This window comes from Carassius auratus, chromosome 9 (genome assembly GCF_003368295.1).
Source record: "Carassius auratus strain Wakin chromosome 9, ASM336829v1, whole genome shotgun sequence".
Classification (NCBI taxonomy): Eukaryota; Metazoa; Chordata; class Actinopteri; order Cypriniformes; family Cyprinidae; genus Carassius; species Carassius auratus.
This window is the reverse complement of record NC_039251.1, coordinates 7,520,030-7,542,372: the sequence shown is the minus strand read 5'-3', so window position 1 is coordinate 7,542,372 and position 22,343 is coordinate 7,520,030. Positions and strand designations below refer to the sequence as shown.

Below are 22,343 nucleotides of genomic sequence, written 5' to 3'. Positions count from 1 at the left end.
CATGATGGTAAAAATATCTGCAGACAGCAGGAACACAGGCAGAGCTCTCTCTCTCTCTCTCTCTCTCTCTCTCTCTCTCTCTCTCTCCCACCCATGTGATCTCTCAGGCAGGCGTCGCTGTGCACAATCTCCAGCCCTCTGCCGGCTGCAGCTAATGAGTCTTTGTGTGGCTCGAGTGACTGAGAGCCAGTCTTCGGTCTGTTTTAGACCGGAGTGCATGCTAACAGCAGTGGAGACCGGTTTTACCTCTCTCGCCCCGGTCTCCTCTCAAGTCCAAGTGCAATGGAGGGCCTTCATTCAGACCGTCTCATCTGGCTCTGAACGGTGTGAGGGAGGAGAGTAAAGCAGCGGCGGCGGACACAGGTTGGTGCATTTTAAAGTGAAGCATGACTCGTGCACTGTGTTTCTGTTCTGATGCGTCACGCACGGCCTGATGGGAAATCTGAGGTCAGCTGCTGTTAGCGCTCGCTGCTGCTTTGACCTGCACTATATGAGATGTCAATAGGAATGTGTTAACCTGAAGAGATTTTCGTATTGTAACGTGGTAGATTTGTGTCCCAAACCAGTCAAGAAGAGAAACTTGTTGTTAAGGGGCTTTAAGTTAACTGTATATGTTTGTCAAGCAACTTTAAAACTTGCTTCATTAATGTATAATAAAAAATAAAGTTAATTAATGTGCATCATAGGTGTACATCACTACATTGTCTGTTTATTATTTAAAAAATATCTCAACTATATATATATATATATAGAGAGAGAGAGAGAGAGAGAGAGAGAAAGAATGACTTGTTAGTTGTTCGAATAATCTTTTGGTCAGCTTCCATCAAGTTTCATATAAGAAGTGAAAATTATCAATTGAAATGTTAAAATGAAGCACCTTTTATTTGTAAAATGAAATATATAAATATAGATTATCCTAAAATATTTATTTCCATATTAAATTAAATATAGATTATCTTAAAATGGGTATTACCACATGATTTCTTACTAAATAAACTGTATATATATATATATATATATATATATATATATATATATATATATATATATATATATATATATATATATATATATATATATATATATATATATATATATATATATATTAAATATAGATTATCCTAAAATGTGTATTATCACATAGTTGTTTTAATGTAATTTATTTTATAGATTAAATATATTACAATCATGTGATAATATATATGTAAACTTTTTTTCCATAGATAAATTATTTAATATATATTATTATCCCAAAATATGCATTTCCACAAGGTTATAGATTATATTCCACAATCTAAGATCATACAATGTAAATCTTTATTTTACAGATTAAACATATTAAATATGAATTATGCCAAAATATGCATTAATACATGATTGAATTCATATAAAAGCCTTTTTTTATTTTATTACCACATTACTTTATTAGCATATAAACCTTTTTTAGAAATTCAATGTGTTAAATATGGATTATGCCAAATTACGTATTACTACAGGATTGCATTTTTACACAAATAATCTTTTTCTGTTGAATTTGAAGAAATTGTGATATAGCATGTGTCATATCGTGATAAAAGCTTGTGGTCATCCAGCCCAACCCACTATAGGTCTCCTCATAACACCCCAGAAGTACTGATGGCTGTAAGTTGTCAGTGCTGCATTGACAACGCTGAAGTACTGTACATGTGCGTTTGTTCATGTGTGTGTCCGTATTGTACAGAGCTCCTCCGGGGAGTGGCTGTTTTTGTCTCTGCTGGCTTCTGCTGCAGGATTTTTACTTGTAACATGCTGCAAGTGTGCTGTGGAAAACTACAGCAGCTAAGAGAAGACAAAGAGAGAGAGAGGGAGAGAGAGAGAGAGAGAGAGAGCTAGAGATGTAGAGGAGAAATAACTAGTACAGCAGTCAGCTCCTGTTACCTCAGGTTAGCCGGAGATGTCATGCCGATTCATTGTGTCAAGAAATGGGAAAAGTTGCTCCTCTGGCTGTAGTCCCGGTCGTGAGCGTGGGATTTTTAAACATCCACCGCTTTGAAGCAGCAAGACGCATCTGCTGTATAAAAATACAATACTAATGTCATGAAATGTTGCAGCATTAGTGCAAACCTGAATCATATTCCTAAATGATTATTTTTTTACAGTCATTTCACCAGTGAATTCCCTCTGATTACAGATGTGGCATTGCATGAGCGTTTATTTTTGAATCTTGTGTATGTGTGTGTGTTCGGTTGATGCTCCACAAATGAAAAAAAAAGCAAAATGACTCTCAAATGTGAAATTCACTATTTGTGTGAGTGTGTTAGCGTCTCCATGGCAACTGCTTTGGGTATCGCAGAGCAGCGCGACATCCGCTGAGGACGGAAAATGCGAATGGATTTTCAACAAGGGGAACTAATTATGATGATTACGAGAAAATTGACTTACATTGTGTCTCCGAAACTAGAGGAGCCATTTCCAATTATTGCCAACCTCCCGCATCTCGCCGGACTGCTGCGGGATTCAAACGGGTCCGGGGCTTAGATCAAGGGAATATTTGGTGCTTTCAGGAACGATGTTTCTCCATGCAGTCCTTGAAAGCTTGGAAAGTCTGTAATGGGAAAAAAAATATAACCGTTAGCATTCTTATTCTTCTCAAAACCACTTTTTCTCTTTTTAAATCACACAATCACACAGTAATTTCAGGAATCATGTAGGAATCACGAACGGTGTTCACTATGTTCTTGACGCTGGTTAAAGGTTGTCTTGAGCAAAAGTCAAACTTGCATCTCTCTCTACAGTTGTGCACTAATCGATAACTTCAGTTCATTCAAAAGTGGCACCCGATACACAAATAGAAATCAGTCCTAAAGTTTGGATAAAATCCTTATCCAAACTTTAAATAATTATTTTTTCAAAGTTGTAAATAAAACAAAGATTATTGGAGTACGTTTTACAAGAAAATATATTTTTCAGTCTTTCTTCTTCAAAAGAACTCATGAGAAGTCATTGGTTAAATTTATTTTTTATTTTTACTATTAAGTTTTACTATTTTTTGTATTGTGTTTATGTTTACATATTTTGATAAGTTTATTGCAGTTTTAATGACTTATATATGTTAATTATATATATATATATATATATATATATAATTATGGTTATTTTATTTTATTTTATTTTAATAATTAAATAATTATCTTAATTTAAGGAAATTTTTATTTTATTTAGAATTTTTTTTTTTTTTTTGTTAACACCAAGACTATGAGTCTGATTCCCAGGTAAAACAAGAACTGATAAAATGTGTACCTCGTTCGAATGCACTATGTTGGTTTGGATAAAAGTGTAAATGTAAACTACCCCGGTAGGTAGATTATATATGCCTGTTGGAATCAATAGATTTAAGATAATTACTGGGAAGCTGCCTTAAAGGTAACCTAGTGTCCTTGTAGTGCGTACTGTAGTACAATTTTGAGCTGGATCCGGACAAAATTGCTGGAGGTTGAGAATAGGTGCTTTGAGTGTGTCTGTGGAGAACAGAGCCATGTTCTGTGCTTATGGGAGGGAGAGGGAGACACATTCCGCAGCGCTGCTGTGGTTTGGAGGCTCTCCAGCTGCTGTGTTCACCACACACACACACACACACACACACACACGCACACACAGAAACAATAGGCCTCGGCTGAGACCCATGCAGCCTGCGGGCCGAGGTTAGTCTTGCCCAGGTTCAGCTGGGCCAGAACGAGCAGGAACAATGTTCGGTGTCATGCGAGATTCCATTCTGCTGCAGGATCCCTTGATGTATTTTATTAATGCATTTTAGTCATATTTCATATATCATGTTAACTAAATCTAAAAATTACCCAATTCAACATCTCTTGTTGAAAGTATTACGGTTTTCGCAAACAACATTTAGCAGCACAACTTATTTAACAGATTATGATGATAATAAGAAATGTTTTTTGATCAGCAAATCAGCATATTAGTATGATTTCTGGAAGATCGTGTAACACTTAAGACTAGAGTCCGAGGCAAACAGCAAAATGCTCTCAGAACATTCTGGCAAAGGTTATGAACATGAAAGGTTTGCATGTTTCATGCATGTTTGAATAAATGTGTCATGAAAACGTTTATCATCAACGTTTAAATTTTTATATTTCATCAACCAACTACACTAGAAATATAGAGTAATTATATCATTAAAAAGAAGATATAAAACTGCTTTACATGCAAATTAAATGTATGCATTGTGATTAGTTACTCGATTATAAAAGAATACAATTGTATTTTCGTTTTTTATTGTGTCAGTTTTGGTGTTTCTAATTTTAACAATATGTAGTTGTTGTGTTTATTATATATTATTTATTTTTTCACTTTTATTTATTAGTATTTTTTGAGGATGGGGCATCATGTAATCACCATCAGATTTTATAATTCCCCCACCTCCAAAATCTCAGTTGTTCATCAGCTCTGTCGACTCTCTCTCTCCAGACTCTGGCGCACTGCTTCCTCTGTTGTGTGAATGTGTGTGTGTCTCTTTTTTCCCCTCTTCTCATCGCTGGCTCAATTCAAGCTACAGAAATAAGCAGGAGACGAGAGGGAAAAGATACTGTCAGGATGTGCTGCTAGAGGTTTAGGGAATCTGTGTGAAATCTGTCCAATCCAACAGGCTCAACACAACAGGAACAGGTTTATTACACGCCAGAGCAGAAAACGAGATTTTCACATTTTATAAAGACAAAAAAAGTGGTGCTTACCTGTGCAAAACTCCCCATGCTGTGGATGGTTGACAGTGCATTGCTATGTGGTTGCTAGTTATTCTGAATATTTTCAGTATTAGCTGTGCTAGATTCTCGGCTGTTTCTGTGCAGTATGTAACATTGGCAGCTAGAGGTTTAAAATGGGTACTGCAGTCCAAATTCAAAATATTGGAGAGATTTGGTTCTTTGGGTTGCCAGATTGAGGACACGAAAAAGGAATGAGTACAATTGATTGACAGGAGAGTTGGTTACCATCGGTGGACTTGAACTTGAAAACTGTGGTTTAAATAAAATACCTTGTAATGTTTATCAATGTTTATTTCATAGTGTAAATAGTAAAAAGTAAGCGATGATCGGTTCATGTGCCATTTGTGCCAACTGAAACGCTATGGCTATCTGTCACGAACGATGCATTAAAAAAAAACATAAGCTGGTATTATTGTTTGAATAAAAAAAAAAAAGAGATAATATTTTATAGCTGTGACTTTGATTCATAGACAAAGTAACCTGCTCTGTCTTGTGTGTCTTCCTTCTTTGATCTGCGATGTATTTGTGACTGTATGAGAACATGATGTGTGGAGTGAGAGCATGCATGGCTTGTCAAACATAGCAACAGTAACCAAGGGGGGCGGGTCTTTGCGAATGGTCAATTGACAATAGAAGGTGATGAGTCTTATACTGTAAGTTCTCTGCTCATAGAGCTTTTTAGTTGGATACCAAGACTTTTCGAGTCGGGTAGAATCTGCAATCTCTGACTCAGTTTGTTTGCTGGCTTCCATGGCTACAATAAGATGCATTTTCCACCAACTGGTAACCCAGGTAGTAAAAATCCTATTGGATAAACTGGCATTGGGCAGTATTTTTATACAGCACCTTGGATACTTCACTTCATTGTAAAAACAAGATTTATTTATTTTTTATTCTGTTCTTAAGATTCCACTTATTTTTACAACATCCTTCCGAACATGTCTTTCCAAGCAGCATTGAGCCTTTGAGTCTGATTTCATGTTATTATCAGTCATGCTGTGTCTTTGTACTTTGATTAATAAATTCCTGAAGCTGAGGTAACCGCTTTATGAGTGCAACTCTGAAAACTCATCGGTTTTCTTTCCTGAAGACACTCAATCAAACACAAACAAAATGGACTTCCTGGAAGGTTGAGGTAGAATTCAATTAGTATTTTTTTTTCTCTCTCTCTCTGCTTCCATCTGGGGTCCTGTGAGGCCTGGTGATCAATGGCAGTGAGGAGGAGGACAGGAAAGGAGAGGAGGATGTGTGCTCTAACGCTTATCACTAATTGAGTGCTTTGAGGACCGCAGCGAACAACATAAGCTTGATATACAGGTGCTGGTCATATGATTAGAATATCAAAAAGTTGATTTATTTCACTTATTCCATTTAAAAAATGAAACTTGTATATTATATTCATTCATTACACACAGACTGATTTATTTCAAATGTTTATTTCATTTAATTTTGATGATTATAACTGACAACTAAGGAAAATCCCAAACTAAGTATCTCAGAAAATTAGAATATAAATTAAGACCAATACAAAGAAAGCATTTTTAGAAATCTTGGCCAATTAAAAAATATGAACATGAAAAGTATGAATATGTAAAGCACTCAATACTTTAGGGCTCATTTTCCTGAATTACTGCAGCAATGCGGCGTGGCATGGAGTCGATCAGTCTGTGGCACTGCTCAGGTGTTATGAGAGCCCAGGTTGCTCTAATAGTGGCCTTCAGCTCTTCTGCATTCTTGGATCTGGCATCTGGCATCTTCCTCTTCCCAATACCACATAGATATTCTATGGGGTTAAGGTCAGGCGAGTTTGCTCCCCAAATTAAGAAGAGGGATACCATGGTCCTTGAACCAGGTACTGGTATATTTGGCACTGTGTGCAGGTGCCAAGTCCTTTTGGAAAATGAAATCTGCATCTCCATAAAGTTGGTCAGCAGCAGGAAGCATGAAGTGCTCTAAAACTTACTGGTATACGACTGTGTTGACCTTGGACCTCAGAAAAGTGGACCAACACCAGCAGATGACATGGCACCCCAAACCATCACAGACTGTGGAAACTTTACACTGGACCTCAAGCAACGTGGATTGTGTGCCTCTTCTCTCTTCCTCCAGACTCTTGGACCCTGAAATCAAAAGCTAATCCAAAATTTACTTTCATCAGAGAACATAACTGTGTACCACTCAGCAGCAGTCCAGTCCTTTTTGAAGCGAGACGCTTCTGACGCTGTCTGTTGTTCAAGAGTGGCTTGACACAAGGAATGCGAAGCTGAAACCCATGTCTTGCATACAACTTTGTGTAGTGGTTCTTGAAGCACTGACTCCAGCTGCAGTCCACTCTTTGTGAATCTCCCCCACATTTCTGAATGGTTTTGTTTCACAATCCTCTCCAGGGTGCAGTTATCCCTATTGCTTGTACACTTTTTTCTACCACATCTTTTCCTTCCCTTCACCTCTCTATTAATGTCCTTGTGCAAGGTATTAATGGTCGTCTTTTGAACAACTGTCAAGTCAGCAGTCTTCCCCATGATTGTGAAGCCTACAGAACTAGACTGAAAGAACATTTAAAGGCTTTGCAGGTGTTTTGAGTTAATTAGCTGATTAGAGAGTGGCACCAGGTGTCTTCAATATTGAACCTTTTCACAATATTCTAATTTTCTGAGATACTGAATTTGGGATTTTCCTTAGTTGTCAGTTATAATCATCAAAATTAAAAGAAATAAACATTTGAAATATATCAGTTTTTGTGCAATGAATGAATATAATATATAAGTTTCACTTTTTGAATGGAATTAATGAAATAAATAAACTTTTTGATGATATTCTACTTATATGACCAGCACCTGTAGAGCAACAACTTCTTCAGTGGCCTGGGTTCTGGAAGTATATTTTCCCCATTTATTTTCTCCATATCTCAAACCAGCTCTGAGACTAAATTACATTATAGAATTTTATTTGAAGCAAAAAGTGTGTGAAAACACCAAAAAGTCTTTAATGTGGGAATCTTCCAACTGTAGCATAGCAAATTATGGATTAAAGTCAGAAAGTTGACTTATATATAGGACAATATTTGGTCAAGATACAACGATTTCGGGAGACTTATTAAATCATTTGCATGGTTTATGGAAGTATAAAGTCACATATGGATGTGTAATGTTATAGTAACAGTGACTTGATTGGTTGGATTTCTTTCCAGTATTGTGAGTAAACTAAATTTTCTGGAAATGTAGTCGAAATCACACTGACTGAATCATGTACCATCCGAATGCACTTATCACTGGAATAACACAATATGTCTTTGAAATGTCAAAAAATGAATGTGATTTTTACTTGCGCTCTCTCTCTGGCGCAGCCTGACGGCAGCCATGAGTGGAATTCTGAAGAGGAAGTTTGAGGAGGTGGAGGGGGCGTCGCCCTGCTCCTCACTGAGGGAGTCTGAGGAGGAGGAGATATCCAGCACTGAGAGCGGAGACAGCAGCGACAGCGTCAACCCTTCATCCTCATCATCAACACACGCACTGCAGCGGACAGGTGAGACTCGTATCAAACGCTGTGGGGTGAAATATCCAGAAAGCTGTGAGAAATTCAGCATTATTACAGATCAAATATTTCAATAATAGAATAACAGGGTTTCTGCAGTATTGATGAAGAGAAATGGAAGACGAGAAAATTTAAGGACAAAATTAAATGAAACATAATAAATAAGTGAGACCACAAAACCAGTCATAGGGGTAAATTTTTCTAAATTGAAATGTATACATCATCTGTAAGTAGAATAAATAAGCTTTCCATTTATGTATGGTTTTCTTAGGACAGGACAATATTTGGCCGAGATATAAATATTTCTGAATCTGGAATCTGAGGGTGCAAAAAAATCGAAATATTGAGAAAATTGCCTTTAAGTTTTATAAAAAAAATTTTTTTTTAAATAATTATACCCCCAGGGCATCAAAGATGTAGGTGACTTTGTTTCTTCAGTAGAACACAAGCAAAAAAATGTAGCTTAAACTGTTGCATTCTGTCATATAATGTAAGTGATGGGAATCGCGGCTTTGAAAGTAAAAAAAAATAAAAAATATTAAACCCTGTGGCTCATGATGATATATTGCTCTCAAAGCCATGATTCCCATTCACTTGCATTATATGACTGACAGACTGCAACGGTTTGAGTAAAAAATCTTCATTTGTGTTCTACTGAAGAAACAAAGTCAGCTACATCTTGGATGCCCTGGGGGTAAAGCAGATAAACATCACATTTTCATTTTTGGGTGAACTATCCCTTTAAAGCACTGAATTATGGGTATATGAGAAAGAAGATGGGAAATACCGTTCCCCAGGGAAAACGTTAGCTCGAAATTGGTAGCAGAAAATAAAAAATGGCCCTTTGAAAGGAAAATTCATCACTGAGATTTGATATTGATCGTCATCATGCTTGTCTGAAAGGGGCTTGAGAGATATCCATCACCACAATAAACGTAAAACATCTGGCCTCATGCCGCTAACCGCTAAGAAGCTGAAGTACGCACGAGCCAGGATTTGACTTCACGATAAGCTGAAGAGCAGTTCACCTGAACAGCATCAGTCATCATTTCTAGAAAGATGCAGTATTTGGGAAGCTTTTTTGTCTGCAACTTCTAAAATAAATAAGAGATTAATTAACGCCCAATAAAGCGAGAGGTTGATTTTGGAGGGCAGTTTTTGCATTCCTGACGCTCTTCAGCTCTCAATCACCTCTCTTTTGTGACGCTCATTCACTTTGATTCTGTCATTAAAAATAATTAGGAGTTTATGTGCACCAGATGTCTGTGGATGACCCACGGTGCAGCGAGTCCCAGAGGACGTCAGTTTCCTCCTTTAGAAAGCGCTGCTCTTTCAGCACAGAGGTGATGTGAAATGCAGCTCATAATCGTAAATTACTGACATTCAGATCAACCTGCTGAGATGGATTCTTGGAACTATTTTCAGCTATGTAAACATGACGAATAGCTAGTGACTGTTAGATGCAAACCCTGTGGTGTGATAATGATTGGCATATTCATATACCTGGGTATGCAGATGATATGCAACCCACTCAAAAGTTTAGGGTCAGTAAGATTTTTTAAATAATTTTGAAAGAACTTTCTTTAATGCTCATTAAGGCTCCATTTATTTAGGTAAAGGAAAAATAACAGTAAAAACAAGAATAATTTGTTAAATAATAAAAAAAATTCATTATAGCTGTTTTCTATCTGAATATATTTTTTTAAATGTAATATATTCCTCTAATAATTACTCCAGTCTTCAGTTTCACGATACTTCAGAAATCATTCTAATATGCAGATTTGCTGCTCAAGAAACATTTCTGATTATTATCAAAGCTGTGCTGCTTTGTGAAAACCTTTTTTCTACTGAATATTTTGCACATAAACTGGAACCTATTTTAGGACATTTTTTTGCTTAAAGTTACTTGATAACAGTAATGAGAACCTAATGAGAATCACCACTGACGAGAAGCAAAAAGAAACCATTATTTTTCCAAACCAGCATCAATTTCTTCATGCAGAATAAATTGTATTATTTTTCTCATTTTATTTTAGGGGTGAAACTTCTGGAAGCTTACGTATATTTAAATATGACTTTATCTCACTATTCAGACTTTTTTCACACAGTTGTGAGTTTATATCTCTCACAATTCATCCACTTTTTTTTCAGAATTCTGAATTTAATCTCACAATTCAGAATTTTCAGAATTCCCATGTTTAAATCTTGAAATTCAGATTAAAAAAATAAAGAACTAGGTAAATACTAGAAAAAAAGACAGTTTTTTTTTTTTTTGGAGGTTCACCATTTCATGTACATGTCCAAAGACAAAAGGCATTTAAATAAGATACATCTCACTCACACCTAATTCTCCTTCCACACTGAGCCGCTGTACTTCGAAAGCTCTGTTTGCAGTGAACGGCTGTGCTGGAGTTCCTGAGTCAGACTGGGTTAAGCGCAGTGCACACATTCATGTGTGTGTGTGTGTGTGTGTGTGTGTGTGTGTGTGTGTGTGTGTGTGTGTAATGTATTCTGCTGGTGGTTCTGGGCGGGGGACAGGCAGCAGCAGATGGTTCTTATTTGTCCTGTTTGTGTCAGACATGAAGGGAACTGTGGGAGAGAGTATCAGGGAAACTCCACTCTTGTGGAGGCCAAAACTGGGGATATTTATACAGGGTATATTTACCATCCCCCTTTAAATAGCCAAACAATAGGAGCCGGTGGCATGCAGAGAAATGAAGGAGGCCACTAGAGGCGCACTGAGGAGGATATCTTACTAGTACAGCTGCATGACATGGCTTACAAAGAATATATTTCAACATTTATAGTAGTAAATACTAATAACTAAAGAATTCCATTTCAAATAAATGCTGTTTTATTACATTTCCATTAATCAAAAAATCCTGAAAAATTTATCTATCTATCTATCTATCTATCTATCTATCTATCTATCTATCTATCTATCTATCTATCTATCTATCTATCTATCTATCTATCTACACACATTTTAAAGCAAGTAAAATGCCATGCTGAGGCAATGTTAATTAACTGTTAAATCAGAATGATTCTGAATAAATAAGATTAAATCTAAAAGAACAGATCTGTTGAAACACACTTCTGAACAATCTCAGCATCAAAGCTGCTATATACTGAATATTACTTATTGTATATGCTACATACTGAATATGCCTTATTGTATGGTGCTAGCAACGTGAAGGTCATAGGTTAAAATCCCAGATAATGCATGAACTTATAAGGTAACCATGAATGGAAAAGTCGCTTTAGATAAAAGCATCTACCAAATGCATGTACATGTAAATGTAAATTAATCATTGTGAAATTCACCATATCAGTACTTTTATGTAGTCAGTAAAATTCTAATATATTGTAAATATTTAATGCATCACTCAACCCTATTACCCAGTCCACGTATCGCTCCGATTAACCGTACTGTTACCGGAAAGATGCATATCAGTGTCCTTCAAATTGAATAACCGAACTGTAATTTTATTTACCTTTAATGTCTTTTTAGCGTCCTCGATACTGAAGAGGGAGAAGCGGATGAGGACGAGGAGGGTGCACTTTGAGAAGGTGACGGTGTATTACTTCAGCCGGAGGCAGGGATTCACCAGCGTGCCCAGTCAGGGTGGCAGTTCCCTGGGCATGTCTAACAGACACACCTGCGTGCGGCAGTACACACTGGGAGAGTTCGCCATGGAGCAGGAGAGGATCCACAGAGACATGCTCCGAGATCACCTGAAAGAGGAGAAACTCAACTCTATTCGGCTGCGGGTAAGCAAACGATTCTTTTGTCACGCATATAATGCTGTGCAAATGTCTTTAAAATTTCACCTTTCATATGGTCCTCAGTTGACGAAGAACGGCTCAGTGGAGTCCGAGGAGGCCAATGCTCTCACGCTGGATGACATCTCTGATGATGACCTGGATATTGATAACACAGAGGTGGATGAATACTTTTTCCTTCAGCCATTGACCACTAAGAAGCGGCGCGCTCTGCTGCGTTCATCCGGCGTCAAGAAGCTCGATGTGGAGGAGAAACATGAGCTACGGGCCATCAGGGTGTCCAGGGAAGACTGTGGCTGCGACTGCAGACTCTTCTGTGACCCAGAGACCTGCACATGCAGCCTCGCTGGCATCAAGTGTCAGGTATGATCAGAAAACACACACATTGCACACAAAACATGATGTCATTGCAGAGGAATTCTAGAGTTAATTATTTATATAATAATTCATAATTTAATAACAAAATATTCAGGCTGGTCTCACAAACATAAACCACTTTTCACCTTAAAACAGCAATAATGATGATAAATTTAATGTGCGTATTACTTTTATGTTACAATAATTTTTAGCACCATTAAAATAATGCACTGTAATTTACATTTTTATTATGTAAATGATTGTATATTTACTACTAATGTTCAGATCAGGTTTTTATTGAATATATTGTAGTGTTTTGCAATATTTTATAATTTTTTTTTATTGTATTATGCCATCATTTAGCTGTCAGATTTGTATTAACGTACCAACATTTTACTTTTTCATTTTAAAAATAATGTATTTTTCAGTCTTTTAAAATATGTTTTAAACAGTATGAATGAAATGCAGTACATCAAATATGACCACGATGTCTAAATATTTTACATTGTAAATGTTCTATATTAGATTATTTTCATATTAGCAATTATTATTTTACATTTGTTTACTTTTAAAAATATAGACATTATTATATTTTTTTAAATCCATGAATTTATTTGCATGTTATATAATTTAGGGAATTAAATAAATCACATGACCCAAGACACTTATGTGTTAAAATGTGCTTAACTGTCATGATTATAATGCAAAACAATTTTATTGGTCAGAAAATTAGTCTTTATTTAGCATTTTTTTTTATTATTTTGAGGTGAAGTAACATGTTTGTGACATGTTGTATAATACTCATCCAGTTGCTAGAACCACATCAGGAGCTGATTTGCATTCCTCAAGAGAGCCCTCCTTTGCCGTACTGTAGTAAAACAAACCCTGTCACGGAAATTTAACATGGCGGACTAACAAGCATAAATTATTACGATGTCCAGAGATAAAGTTTAACGGAGGTATGCCCGGATAGAACCGATTAGATCTTACTGATACAGCTGGTTAAATTTTACTCAGTGCATCAATGTCTTCAGAAGAATGAGGAGCTTTATTTAGACCACTCCTGCTGTGTGTAATTCAAACCATCCTAAACTGACCTGTGCTCAAGTGTTCTTGGATGTCCACAGGTGGACCGTATGTCGTTCCCGTGCGGCTGCACAAAAGAGGGCTGCAGCAACGCGGCCGGCAGGATCGAGTTTAACCCCATACGAGTTCGGACTCACTTCCTGCACACCATCATGAAGCTGGAACTCGAGAAGAGCCGCGAGCAGCAGCAGAATTCCGGTATCGTCGGGCCAACAGGCAATGGTTTTCACGGCAACCCGAACGGTCACTGCAGCCCAATGGCTACGGGCCAGCATGCACTGGAATACGCGATCCCGGATACAGTCCCGCAGACCACCATCATGCATCTGCAGGCCGCCGACGACATGGACGACGCCTTGGAGGAGGAGGAGGAGGAGGAAGAAGAAGAAGAAGATGACGAGGATGAGGAAGAGGAAGATGACGAAGATGAAGAAGACGATGAGGACGAGGATGAGAGTAGCAGTCTGTGCAGTCTATCCGATTCCAGCACGCAGAGTTTAGCGAACAGCGACTCTGAGGAGGAAGATGACAATGAGGATGACGACAAAACGGAGGAGTTTGACACAGGATTGGCCAATAGTGAAGTGGCTCCGCCCCCATCTGTGATGCGTTACTCTGAGAATACAATCGCGTCTGACAACCAAACTAATGGAAACTCCTACTTCATCAATTCTACTGCAGAGTACTATCAAATGCAAAATGCTACTCCGCCCACACTTTTAGCCTCCGCCAACCAATCTAGTGAGCCCTACATAGGGGACACTGCGTCTTATCAAGACAGGGTTAATGACTCCAGTAGGGTCATGTCTCAGGGTCCTTACAATGTGACCCCTGACCAATACACGGACTACTCCCAGCAGCCCGAACAGCCATATGCCAATCACCACTTGGCTGTGATTGGCTGTTGCACATCGGAGCCAGATAAAAGCGTCCAATCCAAAGGGACCTTCCTCAGCCAATCAGGAGAGCAGAGCCAGATGGAATTCCAAAACTATCTGAACAACAATACACAGGATATGAGTTACAACGCCAACGGGAGCTGTTTCGTAGCTGAACAGCCAAAGGAGATGTCTCGCAACCTGCCCGAAGTTTCACTAGCGGACAACGCAAAAGGACCTGCTTTACTGGATGCTTTCGCTGAGCCCACTCCAGTTTAGATTCAGAAAGCGGAGCGGAGTATAAAAGAAACCTTCGATCCTGCGAAATCAACATTTCGTTTTCCTGTTTAACGTTTGGCGGATCCAAAAATATGTATTTTTACTGAACTTTGCAAAGAACAAAAAGATTTAAACTGCAAAATCAGAGCGTATAAGCTTTAGGTTGGAAACACTTTACGCAAGTACGTTAACGCAAATGCTTCTAGCTACGCAAGCTTGATTTTAATAATGAAATGGGTCTTATTTACTAATAATTGCGTGGAATATTTAGCATTTGTACGTACTTCAGAGCTGCCTGTGTGTCTATATATGTTCTCAACCTCAATTTAGTAATTTGCATAAAACACACCCAAGCCATCACCATATAAGGGTATTTTTCGCACAACCTTTTTTATTTTCAGCATTCTTTTATCGCTTTCAGCCAGGGCCATCCATAACGGGGAGAAAGGTGGTGACAATTCATCTTAACATGATTATAAAACGTTTAACTTAATCTTAACTGATATAATGCCACCATTATTTGATTTCTTCATACGTGTGGTTTCAGTTGCTCCAAGTTTTTTTCCGTACATTTACATTAAATTTTAGTACTGAAGTTATTGATTTCAAGCACAAATTCATGCGTACAAGAGCAATGTGATTAATGAGACCCATTGTTTTTGAATCAAAAGGCATAAGTAGGTGTTATAGCGCCCCCTTGAAATTTATTACCACTAGACCAAGAACTTAAAGGGACAGAACACCTAAAAATGAAACACTGTCACGATTTACTCACCCTTATGTCATTCCAAACTTGTTTTGGATCGCAAAAGATGATATTTAATAAAATATATATTTTTTGTCCATAAAATGAAGGTAAATGGGGTCCAATATTATTAGGAGTCCAAAGTTGTTCACACTAGCTTCTTATGTGCTCTGCAGAAGAAGGAAAGTTTGGAAAGACATGAAGGTGAATAAATGACAGAATTGTAATTTTTTGGGTGAACTTCAGGTCCACACTTGCAAAACGGTGGCCAAGCGTTTACGTACTGGCATAAAGTATATTTCTGGCCTTAGGCTCATGCAATGTTTCTTGTAATTTCAAAAGTTCTAGTTTTGAGCAGAAATGTGGATAGAACTTTTCTATGTGTCTTGTGTCAGTGGTGCAAAAAAAAAAAAAAAACCTTGGAAAAACATATTGTTGCTGTTCGTATTCTGAAGTAAGTGTATATCTAAAAGTTTGATAAAAGCATGTTTTTTTTTTTTTTTTTTAGCTTTCATCGCTGGTTTATGGTTTTGTAAGAGTTCGATGTACTGTAAAAGAGAAAATAATACTGTTGCATTTTCGTACACATACTTCATGCTTTAAAGTGTTGGTGAAAGCATGAAAACGGCTCTTAAAATGTGTGCTGTTCATTTGCCTTTGCTTACAAAACCAAAACCATGATATTTAAGTTGTGAACACAATACATTTCCTCAACATAATTGCACTTTTCCATTGGCTGATATTATACAGAACCGCAACCAATTGTTACCTGAGCACTAAAGGGGGCGGGGCTATCTGGTACCGTGCCATGACTATGGCTGTGTTCGGAATTGAATACTTGCTTACTACTTACTGCGTAGTATATTATCTGTGTACTATGGAAGCTTGTTTCCACCACAAAATTTAATTGCATTTTATATCTCAATTTTTTTTTTTTTTGCATATAATACTGAAGTTATCTCACAGTGATGACTTCTTTATTTCTCAGGACTGCGAGATATATATGTCAACGCTGTTAGCCTTGTGATCAGTCCCAATATGCTTATTGTAAAATCTAAACTATTTTATCACAAAATAAAAGGAAAGAAAATGGCAAATATTATATATATATATATATATATATATACAAGAATTTTGAGATATAAACTTAGAATTCTGACTGAATTCACAATTCCGAATTTACATCTTGCATTCTGAATTGTAAGATATAAAGTGGTAGTTACTTTTATTTTTATCTTGTGCCAGAAACAAGCTTTCTTATTATACTATCAATTATTTTAAAATAATAATAAAAAAAGGACTTTTAGAAAAAAAACTGGAAAAACTAAATTGTCCCATTATATTACTTTTATGAAGCGCACTAATTTTTGGATACAGTATGGTGTGCAGTACATACTGCATATATATAATAGTATGCTAGCACGCTATTCTGAACACAGCCCTAAAGGATGTTTTTATAACATATCTCCAAGTTTTTAGTGGAGACATGAAGGATGATTTTTCCATGACACTAACAAAAAAAAAAAAAAAAAAAATATATATATATATATATATATATACTGTATCTGCATTTGTTTAAAATGGCAGATAGTAGACAGAAGGTAGTTAGATAACAGATTTAACTTTTTAAACAATATTACCATAATGAAAATGATCAGACTCTTTATCTTATGAAACTCTGAGATACTTAAGTCTTAAATTACCTTTGGGATTATACAGGGATTTCTGATGAAAATGCACTTTGAAATGCATCAAGTTACTGCGAACGAAGCATTCCGTTTCTGTCAGGCGAAGATGATTTTTAAAAGTGTTTAAATTACTAAGTCTAGAATACAAATTTACTCACATTAGATTTGTACAAGGTAATACTTTACATTTATTGCATAAATGAATGCATTGAATGGAAGGAGGCCAGGAAGGTGATTTTTCTCAATTTATAGTGATAAATGTTTTATGGCATGAAGTGAAAATATTCTCTCCTTTACTTAGCTTATGATTTTGAGAGGAAAAAAAAGAGAATATTTTTTGTCATGGTTAATTAATTAACAAATCAGCATTGACTGAATAAATAATTCTGAAGAGTAATTTGTTACGTGCAATAGTTTACAGTGTGATAATGCCACACATGAAAGCTAATGTTCATTGAAAAGAGTGAATTTATTTCACATCAGATTTCCTCCCATGTTAAAGGGAAAGTTCACTCAAAAATAAACATTCTGTCATTATGTACTCACCCTCATCCTGGTCATTCCGAACTCGAACACTGTTATTTTGTCTCCTAAGAAGAGAGAATTTTTAAAATAATCTTTATGCTATGACATGAGGGTGTTTAAATAATCACAGAATAATCATTTTTGTGTGAAATATTACCTTAAAGCACTGACGAGTTGAGATGAAGCTGTTTTTGACGCACAAACCTTATGATGCATCTGTCCGTTTGTTTATCCTCTTGATGAAAGAGAGTCATTGTCCAATGGAGAATGTCCCTCAGTAAGCTCAAGACAGGACAATCAAATGCCTTTCATGTCATCAACACAGTAGCGTGACCTCGTGGGGCGTTAAAGAAATAACCAGATCCTTAAAGGTGAAGTGTGTTGCTTAAAACTTGTATCCCAGCTTTAGCATGCAGAACTAGAAGTAGGACCTTTAACCTCACACATGAAACAACTCTTTATGCTACGAACATGAAATATACCTCATAATGTTTTGCTTTGAGTGGTGTCCGATTAGTTTTCTGTATGGATACTCATTTTCGGCACATGATATTGACATACATTTCAAAAATATAAAATCTTTGAAATAAATAAGGTATAAAAATGTCATAATTTTTATTAAAAAACTTTTAGAAACTTATCAAAATTATGACACAGTCAAAATTAGATGTAATTATGATGCAATTATGACTACAAGTGATAATTTTGACTTTTTCACATTCCCCTTTTGACCATAATTGCCAACTTTTTATAATAATTATGACTTTTTATCGTCAAATTCAAACAGTTTATCTCATAATTTTTTACTTCTTGTCAATTTTGTCTTTGGCAGCGATATTTTTTGTCACTATTATGACTGTATACCTCAGAATTTTGTCACTTTTTACTTTTAAAGTCGTATTTTAGACAATTTCATAATTTTGAGCATCCACCCAAAACATCCTAAAAAAACACCCATGGCTGCCAGTAGTGCAGAAATGACATACTTCGCCTTTAAAGATAAAATTAATAAAGATAGGTGTGTGTTTTCAAATGACTGAAAATCTTAATGTTGCAATGGTAATCTGGGCAGCAGCATTGGATCACTGCCTTGGCTTAAGTAACCAATGGTTTACTTAAAAGCGAATGCCTTCATTTTCTAATTAATTTTTACCATCGTTTCAGATTATATGAAAGCAATTGAATCTGTGCTTTTGCCTTCTAGGATTTATTGTCTGGACATTGGTCCAGATTTGTCTTTACTTCACCTCTTGACTTACACACACAGTGCTGGTACAACAGACCTCAGTCTATAAAGCATTATGGGATATGAAAGACACATGTACATTGAAGCCTGTACTACAGCGGGACCGGATGAACTGGCAGCAGACAGGAGTCGTCATATCATGCTACCAATTAGAATCGCAGTTCTCGTTCTGTTTTCAGTATTTCTTATGAATGATCTATTATGATGTGTATTTATTGTGCGTTCCTTAAACGGTATGTATTGAATAAAAATTCTCTTTGTTAAAGTGCTTCTTGTTGCGTCATAAATCTCTAAATGGGAAAAGGAGTAAATGGGAAATTCAGACAGAACAGACAGACACAAAGACAGAGAGACAGACAGAAGGACAGAGAGACAGACAAAAGGACAGAGAGACAGACAAAAGGACAGAACAGACAGACACAAAGACAGAGAGACAGACAGAAGGACAGAGAGACAGACAAAAGGACAGAGACAGACAAAAGGACAGAACAGACAGACACAAGGACAGAACAGACAGACACAAAGACAGAGAGACAGACACAAAGACAGAGAGACAGACAGACGACAGAACAGAGAGACAGACAAACAGACAGAAGGACAAAGATGGACACAAAGACAGAGAGATGACAGAAGGACAGAGAGACAGATATGAAGACAGGCAAAAGGACAGAGAGACAGAAGGACAGAGAGAGACAGACACAAAGACAGACAGTCGACAGAACAGAGAGACAGACAGAAGGACAAAGAGATGGACACAAAGACAGACAGATATGAAGACAGACAAAAGGACATAGAGACAGAAGGACAGAGAGACAGACAGAATGACAGAGAGACAGACAAAAGGACAGAGAGACAGACAAAAGGACAGAACAGACAGACACAAAGACAGAGAGACAGACACAAAGACATAGAGACACACAAAGACAGAGAGACAGACACAAAGACAGAGACAGACAGAAGGACAGAGAGACAGACACAAAGACAGAGAGACAGACACAAAGACAGAGACAGACAGAAGGACAGAGAGACAGACACAAAGACAGAGAGACAGACACAAAGAGAGAGACAGACAGACGACAGAGCAGAGAGACAGACAAACAGAAGGACAAAGATGGACACAAAGACAGAGAGATGACAGAAGGACAGAGAGACAGATATGAAGACAGACAAAAGGACAGAGAGAAAGACAGAGAGACAGAAGGACAGAGAGAGACAGACACAAAGACAGAGAGACAGACAAAGACAGACAGACGACAGAACAGAGAGACAGACAGAAGGACAAAGAGATGGACAAAAAGACAGAGAGATGACAGAAGGACAAAGAGACAGACAGATATGAAGACAGACAAAAGGACAGAGAGACAGACAGAAGGACGGAGAGACAGACAGACAGACATGAAGACAGAGAGACAGAAACAAAGGCAGAGAGACAGACAAACAGACAGAAAGACAGAGACAGAACAAGAGACAGACAGACAGAGAAAGACGGACAAAAAGACAGAGAGACATACATACATGAAGACAGAGAGACAGACACAAAAAGAAAGACGACAGAACAGAGAGACAGACAAACAGACATGAAGACAGAGAGACAGACAGACAGACAAAGACAAACACACATAAAGACAGAGACAGAACAAGAGACAGACAGACAGACAGAGAAAGACAGACACAAAGGCAGAAGGACAGACAGACAGATAGATAGAAGCATCTAAAGTATTACATTTCTCAATCTTTAACAGGAACTCTTAGTTTTTTTTCTGTGATTCTGAAACACTTACAAAAAATTAACTCATTCATTTTTATTTTTTGTTGTTACAAAATATATTCTAAGCAAAGACAATCTGCATCACTTCATGGCATTATTATGGAACGGTGTTTCATAAAACAAATTTTTGAATCTTCTGATTGATGTAAACACCTGATGTCATTTTTAAAAACAGGTTTCTGGCCTGATGTTTTGCCGTTTATTCTATTCTTCATGTCAAGACTGAATGTTGTGAAGGCAGACGCTTGTATAACAGCGCCCTCTACTGCCGGTGTCTGTCATCCACTGTGTGATACTCTGCCTTCAGGCTTACTGTGTATTACTCTAATCAAATATTCACAATGTTCAACAGCATGTCAAAATATACAAAAGTAGAATCTAATAAAACACAGCATATTTAAATTTGGTCAAATAAAACAAAAAATGGTTTAAATGGCTAAAAACATAAAACCATCCCATAGAAATTCCATTAAAAACATTTTTTGACCTGTAATGAGCATCATTCCTGCTTTGCAACACATTTTCATGTCTCCATCATGTCTCATTTTACTGATTAAAGTATTAAACGTCAATTTTAGATGGTGAAACCATTTTACATGAACATTAATTTTACTATTTTAGTTTTAGTGAATCTCACTTTTATCATGTTTCTGCACTCTAAAATAAAAAAATAATAATATTAAATTTTTTCTGCAGCTAATACTACCAAATGTTGACTTAATAATAGTATAAATTGTCAATCCTCACTGAAAAGTTGAAAGCTGAAGTGTCTCAGTTTGACCAGAACCTATTTCTGAAAGTCTGCTGAATCATTTTATAGAAATAATTCTTAAATTACAACAGAACATTATTTTTTAATAAGTTACAGAGCAGAAAATGTGTTGCAGAACGTTGTTTCACTGCATTTAAAGAAAAGAATAGACTCACATTGTGAAAAGTGAATATGAAGCAAATACTTTCAGGAAGTCTTTGGTGCTGTGATATCTGCATGTTGCTTTCAATTATTTGAAGAATTATTGAAGAGAATGCAACTGATACTCAGCATCACTGTGGTTGAGCTCATCGGGTATAAAAACTAGAAAAGTCACCGCGTGAGGACACGTCCTGTAGTCTTTCAGACATAATGGAGTGAAATGGAGAGAAAGGCTTCACATCACTGTACGTGCTTCGGCCCCTATAGCCAGGAATGTCTGTATGTGCTCCGTTTTTGGTCTTTAGATAGAAATTTCAGCTTCTCCAGCAGCAATATTTTCCACATACAAAAATAAATTAAAGGTCTGTGTCATACAGAAGACTCTGTCCGGTAATTTGTGCTTGTGTGTGTTCAGGGTCCAAAATTAACACTTGCAATGCATCAGACACAAAATATTTTTGCTTTGGCAAGTAAATAACACATGGTTCGTTTTTGACTTTATTATAAAGATCAGCAATATTACTCACTTTAACTGTGATTGAGACTGATCGTATGTAAATCTGATCATAAATCATAAAAAAGCATCTGCTGAAAAGGAAGGCAAAGTCTAAGATGGTGAATGAGTTAAGATATATGTTAATTATAAATAAGGATGAGAATTTGATGATTCTAGTCATGCTTTCAATACTTGTAATATAAAGATGCCCACAGTTTGGTCTGTAATTACCTTGAGATAGATATATATATATATATATATATATAAATAGGTGAATTTTTTTTTTTT

General features: G+C 36.7%; 1 protein-coding gene and 1 long non-coding RNA gene across 3 annotated transcripts in view; one reads left to right on the top strand and one right to left on the bottom strand.

The window, feature by feature from the left end:
• LOC113108261 (cysteine/serine-rich nuclear protein 3) overlaps positions 1 to 16,323 on the top strand; it is a 50,956-nt gene extending 34,633 nt beyond the window's left edge. The window contains exons 1-5 of one of the 2 annotated variants that reach the window (XM_026271188.1): positions 119 to 363; positions 8,104 to 8,282; positions 11,803 to 12,062; positions 12,141 to 12,437; positions 13,559 to 16,323. In XM_026271188.1, coding sequence (XP_026126973.1) covers positions 8,117 to 8,282; positions 11,803 to 12,062; positions 12,141 to 12,437; positions 13,559 to 14,674 — 1,839 coding nt within the window. In that variant the 5' untranslated portion in view covers positions 119 to 363; positions 8,104 to 8,116 and the 3' untranslated portion in view covers positions 14,675 to 16,323. Of the gene's footprint in view, positions 1 to 118; positions 364 to 8,103; positions 8,283 to 11,802; positions 12,063 to 12,140; positions 12,438 to 13,558 lie in introns of those variants that run through there. The other variant, XM_026271187.1, reaches the window with a different exon arrangement.
• On the bottom strand, positions 1,540 to 2,672 carry LOC113108262 (uncharacterized). Its single transcript, XR_003292765.1, has 3 exons — positions 2,422 to 2,672; positions 1,918 to 2,050; positions 1,540 to 1,818 (listed from the first exon to the last, which is right to left on the bottom strand). It is a non-coding gene; the product is annotated as an uncharacterized LOC113108262 (long non-coding RNA).
• Positions 16,324 to 22,343: the final 6,020 nt, after the last annotated feature.